The sequence below is a fragment of the Saccostrea echinata genome, unplaced genomic scaffold, assembly GCF_033153115.1.
Source record: "Saccostrea echinata isolate AGI-Se365-2 ecotype Australia unplaced genomic scaffold, CSIRO_AGI_Sech_v1 ptg000027l, whole genome shotgun sequence".
Taxonomy (NCBI): Eukaryota; Metazoa; Mollusca; class Bivalvia; order Ostreida; family Ostreidae; genus Saccostrea; species Saccostrea echinata.
In genome coordinates this window covers 4335843-4345639 of record NW_026889776.1, presented here as the reverse complement: position 1 = coordinate 4345639, position 9797 = coordinate 4335843, and the positions used below count along the sequence as shown (strand labels likewise).

Sequence of the window (9797 nt, the reverse complement as noted above, 5' to 3'; positions counted from 1 at the left end):
CGGGTGTGTTTCTTTTATTTTAGTGTATAACATAATGTAAACTTAGTATACCAAATAAGTAAGAAATTATTGACGCAGTCAACTGTCTTGGTCAGCACCCCAGCCCAGGTGTGAATCAACACTGGCACATTATATCAAAATTAAGGTGAGGTATAAAACATACTGTTATAAAAAATATTTATTGTAAGATTTTTTTTAGCTTACCAATAAGATGCAATAAAACCCTTGATGGAAAAAGTTCCACCCACCCAATGTATTTCTTTACAAAACATGTAGAGGAAATATAAATTATCTTTTAGGGCAATAAGGATGTAACACTTATTTTTCAGATGTCTTTTTCATACAGTCCTTATGAATATAAATAATGTATTTTGAGATTGTGATTTTTTTATGTGATTTTAAATGTACACTCCAGGATGGTGGCTGAAGCTCATCCCCTATGTAAACACCTAAATGCCAAGTCTGGACTTCAAAAACAGATTCTGAAAGTTTAACCAGCATTATGGTAAAACTCTTAAAAAAGAAATCAAATTTTCTGATCCCATTGCTTTTAGACTTGCAATTTAATACATATAATATCATGTAATGATGTGCATTACATTTCAATCACAAGAGGAGAAAATGTTAAATGTTATCAGTAAAATAAGTAATTTTTCATATTGTTTGTTTTGCTTTACAAGTCTGAAATGCAATTTTTTTAACATATATTTTCTTTTTTACCCCAAGGACAAAAAGTATACACTTCGAACAGACACAAAAACATATAGGTCCATGCCAAGCTATGAAAGATTTATGCTGAGGGTAAGTTCTATTATTATATAGAATTTAATTGTCAGACATATGGTTATGTCTAAAATTTTACTGTTGTATTTATATCAGTGATGAGCAGTATTTTGCACCTGAGCTGACTTACATGTAATCACAAAAAAATGTTATAACTAATTAGATAACCTGAATCAGTCATGACCTATTGCTATCTGTTTTTAGCTCACCTGAGCTGAAAGCTCAAGTGAGCTTTTGCTGATCACATTTTATCTGTAGTCTGTCTGTCTGTCTAGCTGTCCGTCTGTCTGTAAACTTTCACATTTTCGACTTCTTCTCCAGAACCACTGGCCTATTTCAACCAAACTTGCCACAAACCATCCTTGGGTAAAGAGGATTCAAGTTTGTTCAAATAAAGGGCCACACCCTCAATAAAAGGGAGATAATTAAGAAATAGTGAAAAATTAGTGGGATGTTTTAAAAATCTTCTTCTCAAGAACCACTGGGCCAAAAAAGTTGAAACTTATAGGAAACCTTGTATGTCAAAGTGTAAATTCAAATTTGTTTAAATCATGAGCCCTGGGTTTGGTTGGGGCCACAATGGGGGATCAAAGTTTTACATAGGAATATATAAGAAAAAATCTTAAAAAATCTTCTTCTCAAGAACAGCAAAGCCTTGTTTAGTCATATTGATAAGGAAGCATCATCAAGTAGTGTAGATTCAAGTTTGTTCAAATCATGACCCCCCAGGGGTAGGGAGGGGCCACAATGGGGGATCAATATTTTACATAGGAATACATAGGAAAAAAACTTTAAAATTCTTCTTCTCAAGAATAGCAAAGCCATGAATAGTCATTTTGAAATGGAAGCATCCTCAGGCTGTGTAGATTCAAGTTTGTTTAAATCATGATCCTCTGGGGATAGGATTGGACCATAATGGGAGATCAAAGTTTTACATAGAATATATAGGAAAAAATCTTCTTCTAAAGAACAGAAAAGCCATGATTAATCATGTTTATATGAAAGCATCATCAGGTAGTGTAGATTCAATTTTGTTCAAATCATGAACTCTGGGGTAGGGAGAGGCCACAATTTCTGCTCAAGAACAACAAAACCATATGTTATATTAATATTTCTTATGGCCTGCGGGTGTGTCATCACCTTGACCCAAGGTCATTTGGGCAAGTTCAAGGTCACTGACAGAAAAAAATCATAATTCGTGTTTACACAAAGATTGCTTATAACCTGAAGGTGTGTCATGACCTGACCCAAGGTCATTTGGACAAGTTCAAGGTCACTGACAGAAAAAGTTCATAATTCGTGTTCGGTCAGTATCTTTCCTATGGAGGATAATTTTGGATGTTGGGAGTATCCACTTCACACAAAGATTGTTTATGACCTGAGGGTGTGTCATGATCCTGACCTATAGTCACATACTGTAGGAAAAATGGATAAATAATGCATCCATACTTTCCAACGGAGAAATACTTCAAAAATTGTTATTAATTTTTCAATGTAATAAAAAACAATATTGTCATTAGTATTGCTGTTTTACTAGGCTATGCCAAAGTTTCATTCATTAAAAAAATATAATGAGCAATTACTGGTAAATTTTCTCTCTAAATGTATAAACAATTTTTGAACACCTTTTAGATCCTAAAATACTAGTATTAGTGACTTGGCATCTTCTCTGAAAAACCCAGTGGGGGGTATTTGTCCATATTGGACAGTTCTAGTTTAGTTCTAAAGGAAGTCAACCAGGAGTTATATGTAGAAAATAATAATGTTCTGAAAAAAAACTATGTGTTTTTCCATATGCAAATTCATTTAATATTTTCTTTTTCTTTACAGATGAAAGGGAATTGCAGAAGAATGAATTGATGTTAACATCTCAACATTAAAATTGGCTTAAATTTGAATATGTCTTTTGTTGTGATTGCCTAAAGAGCAATTAGGATCAGGAAATTTGAGGTGAAGGATATCCAGATATGTACCTTCAAAATGTGGATCATTCAACAGATGAAAAGAAAATAAGCCCCTGAAGAAAATTATGTCAAATGCATGAAATGAATATTTTAATTGCACATCATTTTTGTTTCACGTATGTTTACAATATATATGTGAAAAAGAATGTTCGGTGGTCAAAACATATGTTTAACCATGGTTTGGCACATGTATGGTACTTATACATTTATCATATGAGCAGTGCATTTAACAAACATGTTAAACGCATGTTTCTAAAAACATACATTACACACACGTTGAACGTATGTGAACCATATGAATAACGTACGTGTGCAACATGTGTGTAACGTATGGTAGTCAATACGTATGTTTAACGTACGTGTCACGCATGATATTCATACGTGTGAAAAGGTACGTTTAACATACGTGGTGCTTTTTTCATGTGATACGTACGTGAAGTCACGTACGTATCACATACGTTTAACGTACGTGATACGTACGTGGCACATTTTGCTGTGTATACGTGTTTCATTGATAATGTATCATGTTTACATGTACCTCTACCATGCCCTACAAAGGAAGAAAAAAAAATCAAACAAGGTACTAACTAGCTATATTTCAGAAAATTGTTCTAAGATAATGCTGTATCCAAATATAATCTGATTGAGGAAATAATATAGGAAAGTAAAATCTGTACATTTCGTCCTTTAAAATTGTAAACATTTCTTTTTCACATTATAATTAAATATTGAACATGTAAAAGTAAAATTAGAACAAACGACTTATGAACCATATTGACGGAATGAAAAGCATTTTCTGGAGGAGGATATAACATAAATACGTGTCTCTACCTTGACTTTTAACTTCAAATCTTACTAATACGAGTTTTTTTTTCCATGAGGTCCTTAGTGAGCTTGAAGGGCTGCTTGAGATCTCTGCCACTTTCCTCAACTTTGCAAAAATAGTAGTCCTTCTTTGCTTCCTGAAGTAAGGCGCTTGTCCGCGTACACTGTTCCTTGTGGAGCTGGTGATGAATTTCCATGCCCCGTCTGCCCTAATCTCTCCATTCTACACCTTTCTTGTTTAGATTCACGCAGCTCCTCACTATACCGAGGTAAGTTCGGTCTTACGATGACAGATTTAATTATCGCTGGAGTAAGCTTATCTACAATGAGTCTTATCTTGATATTGTACAAGCCTACAAGGCTGTCATAAGTTTGTTTGTCCTGAGGGAGAACTAGATTTTTCTTTGATTTCATTCCGTAGATCGGTTTTGCTGATGGTCTGCATTTTACGAAATGTTATTTCTTTCCTTTCTGGATCTGTTCTTTTTTTTCTTTTTTTTTTGTCGGAGAGTGTTGCAAGAATTACCAAATGATCCGCATTTTTGAGTTGTCTTTACTGTCATATAGGTGGGGATCTTTAACAATTGGAACACCAGAAAGTATATTAGATGCTGACCAGGTGATTAGAAGGTCTAATGTCTTTTCACATGAGTGGGCTCGTTTATGTGTTGAATAAAGTTCCTATCATCCAGAATTTGTGGAAAACTAGATGCATGACGCTGATTTCGATCATCGATATGGAAATTAAAATCACCAAAGAGAAGCAACTCCTTAGACGATCAGTGGCGAATCAAGAAATTTCGTAACGGGGGGCGCAGTAGAAAGCAGAGGGTCTGGGGGGCTGCACTGAAACCCCAAGTGGGTCTAGGGTAGGCCTTGGTGGGGATCCGGGGTTGACAAATACTTACCAATTAGAGATGTTTTTCCTTGATTTTAGGATAATGGACATATAAGTTCTACATACAAAAAAAAATCAAATGAGGGAGAGTGCGCATGCCCAACATGTAGACGGACAAGATTTTCTGAGAGGAAAGTTTTTACCTAAAAACTCGAAATTATTGAAATCCGAAAGCCTAAAGTGCACTTTAATTCTGATAGCCTTTGAAGTATTATGTGACAACTTTTGAAAGAATATATAACGTCAAACATCGGGAAAATGTTCTGTGTAGTTTCGGTAAGTCAGTTTACTTGGTGAGTGATACTCATTCTGTTTATGACTGTACATGTAAACTGTCTTTATCTTAACAATGACGGATATCTCCAAAAAACGAGGACTAGATAAAATGGACAGTGGAGACGAGTGTATGGAACAAAGAGATCAAAGTAATCAGAAAATGGAAGATGTTCAGTTAAGGGATATTATGCAGGGCATTACAAGTATTCAGACTACTTTGGCGAATTTTATGTTACGGCTCGATGGACAAGGACGACACATAGATGAAATCACAAAAGAAATCAGAGCGAAAAATGGCATACAAGAAAGACTAGAAACTGTTCAACAGCAGGCAAACGACACAATATACCTTGTGACAGAACTGCAGGATAACCAGAAAAAAATGGAACGTGAAATGAACAGACTCAAAGATTATGTAGTTCGTCTTGAATACCGCCTAAATTCGCAAAGTAGCCAAATAATTGATCTCAAGTCAAGATCAATGGAAAATACATTTATTGTTAGTGGACTAGAGGAAAAAACCCCAGAGAGGAAGTCGCCAGAAAACTTAGCAAAAATTCTGAGAAATGTATTTATATCGGAAATGGAAATGGAGGAGACAGTAGTAGATGAATTCTAAATACAGAAACTCTTCCGAATGGGAGAATATGATGCTCAACGAAAGTTTCCTAGACCGATTTGTGTGCAATTTGCTGATAAGGCTCAAAAGGATCTTGTAATGAAGCACATAAAAGTTTTAAAAGAAAAGAAGTCGGACATTAGAATTGCCCAACCACAACCAGAGGATATACGGGAAAGAAGAAAACAGTTATATGAAGTTCAAAGAAAATATGCAGAGCGAAATATCGAGACGAAAATGAAGGGGGACAAACTTATTTTTACTCAGAGTAATTCAATCTACAGAGAGAAAGTAGGATCTCTCCCCACGGCAGACGAGGTGATTACCAGCGACGCAGTCAAGATTACCGTTAACCCAGGAAAGTCAATTGAGGACAAAGGAAACCTGTTTATGGCACATTCCACCCAAGTCGATTCCTATAAACAGATCAAACGATCACTAGAGGAAATCATGCATGTCGAAACCGTACCAAGTGCGAGCCATAACGTTTATGCTTACCGTTTCACAAGCAGTGATGGGAAAATCCATGAAGGTTCAAATGATGACGGGCAACATGGGGCAGGACGGCTATTACTAAAACTGCTAGCTGAAAATGAAGTTAACAACGTACTGGTGGTTGTGTCTCGATGGCATGGAAACAACATTGGACCCCGTCGGTTCTCCCATATTAAAGAAGCAGGCCTCAGTGGGGTAAAAAATTTACCAACTTCAGTTTGACACCATGAAAAATAAACCCAGTGTTATGTATGATTTTAGAACTGCTTAATATTGAGTTCTTGTCTTTATCTAAATTTATCTTACAGGTTAGCTATATTTAAAAGGTAAAATATGTGTTTACCGATTTTCTTGTATTCCGGAATTCTTTTTTCCAACCTATAATATTCCGGTAATTTTTGAAACATGCCATTTCCTGTTCTTGCTGCTCGCTTTTCCCGATAATATATTGGCTCAAACTGTACGCAGTATGTAAGTTGTTTTTTTTTTCCTCAACATGTCACATAACACGGAGGGATCTGTAGGCATTGTCTCGTTTGTTTCATATAGATACATAACCTAATTATTAAAAAAAGATTACAATACACCACTACTGGTTTCCCTTGAAAGAGAATAAAAAAAAATTAAAAAAATTTTAATTCACAACTTGCTGGGTGAATTCACATATTTTTCTACAAATAGAAAAGACTCTGTATGCTGTATTTCCTACACCTGTAAACCCACTTTCATTATTTTTAAAGGTGTTTAGTGTTAACTCTTTAGTACTATCAGTTATATGTTTTTGGTATAAACTTTCTACTCTCAAAAACAACAAGGCATGTTCTCTCAGACAATCCATTTAGTTTTGTATATACACTTTTGTTATCTTTCATTTATCTTTTTGTTTCTGTCTTGTATGGGGTCAGCAATATTTTCATCCATACTTTTAAAATATTTATGGATCATAATAAGAAGAAAAAATTAGATTGATTATTTATCATTTTGTATTATTTGTAATATAGAATAATGGTTTTCTTTTGCTAACACCCCCCCCTTTTTTTTTGTTTCTGTTGTTTTTTTTTTCTCTCTCTAAACAACTTTCATAGTGTGTAAAAGAAGATCTGTGTAAATATGATTAAGACAAGACAGAATATGTGTAATCGGATGTTAACTTGTACCAAATGATGAAATTTATGTTTTATACAAATACCTATGAAAGTGTTATAACAATAAAAAAAAAATTAAAAAAATCAAACGGGGGGGGGGGGGGGGGCTCACGCCCGGAGCTCCGGCCCTGGATCCGCCTTTGACGATTTAAATTTATCAAGATAGCATTCCCACTCCGTGAGAAATGCATTTGTACTGAGACAATTTTGTTGAGAAGGCCGAGGTCTGTAGATTACACACAGATGCGGACGCAAGTCAAAAATGTTCATTTGAAATTCAATATGTTCGAACTGATGAAAATTTAAATCTTGAGAATGGATCGGAGAGAGTTTGATTCCTTCTTTAAAAATAACAGCAATTCCACCATCGCGGCAATCATTACGATCACACCGCGGAATGTTATAACCAACTGTCACCAGGGTGCGAAAAACACTTTCATCAACGTTTGTGCCCAGTCGTGTTTCCGTAATTGCTAAAACGTCAATGTTTTCATCAAGAATAAAAAATTGTAATAAAACAGGCTTATTTTTGAAAGACCTGCTGTTAAGACTGCAAAGTTTGAGCAACTTAGCGGAAGAACGAATTTGTGTTATTTCTGTAAGAAATCGGACAGTCACGTACGACTGAACTGTGTGTCCTAGCGGGCCTTGTACAAGAAATATGGGTAGAAATGTACATGTAAGCTGCTTTAAGCTCTCCTTGAAAGGATATACCTGGAAAATATTATCATAATTAACACCAGATGATTTCTTATTTGCATATCTATAACTATTGCCTGTACCTGATAGGACTTTAATGTTCCTGACAGATCGACCACCCAAGATATGCACCAGGTTATCATTATTACCCCAAGTTGATGTCCCACAGGTCTCAACAGCCCACCACAGACGGTGTGGATATGTCTGATAAACCTGCGTCCACCCTTTGTACCCCTTCGTACACGAGAATTTTCCGTACAAGCTGTCACACCTGCAATACTTGATTATAGGGAAAAGAGTACTTATTATTTTCCCATACGACTCTATACAAACCTTATGCCCTCTCAGTAATTTACCATATCACTTTCAGACAAATCCTTAGCACTGTTTGAAAATTAATTCTATGCGCTTACAAAAAAGCTCCCAAAAATATATGGTTCCGAGGCGTTTATAGGTCAAAATTGCAGTTGTTTACAACTTATAGCGATCGGCAGTAACACTCTGACACTCTGCAAAAAATATCAATCCCCACTGCTACAATCTCGCCTGATATTTCTATATTTTTCTACATTCCATCATTTAATTCAAACATTTAATATTTTTACTTTAAATGAATCCCACTGTGGGACGTGGAGACCGGTCCTTCGGATGAGACCGTATAAATCGAGGTCCCGTGTCGCAGTAGGTGCTGGCACGATAAAGATCCCTCACTGCTCAATGGCCCTGAGTGCCGAGCATAGGACAAAATTTGCAGCTCTCCACCGGCAAGTGGTGGCGTCTCCATATGAGTGAAAAATTCTCGAGAGGGACGTTAAACAACATACAAACAAACAAACTTTAAATGAAGAAAAGTACATATCTGAATTCAGCCAATAAGGTAACGCACACTATTCAGTATTCTATCCTACTTTCCATAACAAACAAAACCACGTGTACATCCGGGGATTTGGTACTCTTTTTCAACACATCGTACGGCAAATATATATCATGTCGAGTACGAAAATATCTGGAGCGACTTACCAACAAACACAACCACTAGAAAAAGAGGAATAAGGGTATAAAGATTTATTTCATTGAAAATATTTTAAACTATTCCCCTAACTGTGACACGCGATATTTTATTACAAATTGCAAAACTAAGGACACATCTCTTTTCAAGCTCACAAAAACCGGGCACCTAGAATGAACATAATAATAACGATCTTCTTTCTTTCACTAGATCATCAAATTACTATTCGAACTTAAAAAGCCCTTTGTTGCCATTAAATTTGAATATGAAGTCTAATGGTACGCAACGTATAGTTTTGAAAACTATTTGTCCGATAATAGTAATTTCCTAAAAAGAATCACAATTCCTTGTAAAGAATGTATTTTTTATCTAAAAAATTTGCCGATATTTCCATTTTGAACCTTAAGTGTACTGCGTATATCCATCTATCTATCTATTGTGAACATACATGAAACAATGGTTGACTAATATATTTGATAGTTAGAAAAATAAACCATAGCCTCATTGCTCAATTGACTGAAATTTTGACCTCTTTCCCTAAAATCATGAGTTTTATTTTTTAATAATTTGTCAATGTTTTTGTAAGCATAGGTATGTCCAGTCGGTGCAACCTCAAATATAACGTTTTTTTCTACCTGAGTGTAACTGAGAAAAAAACTCTTTTGATATGAGATTTATCATAAAAATATCCCGTTATTTCAGGCATGTGGTACGACACAACAGTTCGTAAAGTTTGCAATTTTAACCCCATTCTGTGAGTTCTATGCAATTTTATCGTAAATTTTAAATGGAGTGTCCAAAAAATTAAGGGCTTGAAAATGACGTCAAAAAAAGGGGGGGGGCTTTTTCCAGCATTCTATAAAGTTTCGAACCTGGAAAAAAAAACTGTTATAGACCTAGGAAATGTTTAAACGGGGTACAGAAAAATAAATTGCTTCCAGAGTACTTTTTAATGCCCAAAAAGAATCAGATAGATAGTTAATGTTGGTTTGTAGTCAGGGTGTCTAAAGTCAATCACGCACAAAAGTGACGTTGATCATATGTGGTAGGAATTGAACTCCAACAAGCCAAGTATTCTGGTATA

General features: G+C 35.3%; 2 protein-coding genes and 1 long non-coding RNA gene across 3 annotated transcripts; all 3 read left to right on the top strand.

Moving 5' to 3' along the window:
* Positions 1-436: 436 nt before the first annotated feature.
* On the top strand, positions 437-2681 carry LOC133193320 (uncharacterized). Its single transcript, XR_009721901.1, has 3 exons — positions 437-505; positions 727-801; positions 2614-2681. It is a non-coding gene; the product is annotated as an uncharacterized LOC133193320 (long non-coding RNA).
* A 2138-nt stretch (positions 2682-4819) lies between these two features.
* Positions 4820-5365, top strand: LOC133193125 (uncharacterized). Its single transcript, XM_061329098.1, has one exon. It carries the CDS (start codon positions 4820-4822, stop codon positions 5363-5365), a length of 546 nt encoding a protein of 181 aa, XP_061185082.1.
* A 6-nt stretch (positions 5366-5371) lies between these two features.
* LOC133193319 (protein IMPACT homolog) lies at positions 5372-6120 on the top strand. Its single transcript, XM_061329268.1, has one exon. The coding sequence runs from the start codon at positions 5384-5386 to the stop codon at positions 6080-6082; it is 699 nt and encodes a 232-aa protein (XP_061185252.1). The 5' UTR covers positions 5372-5383; the 3' UTR covers positions 6083-6120.
* Positions 6121-9797: the final 3677 nt, after the last annotated feature.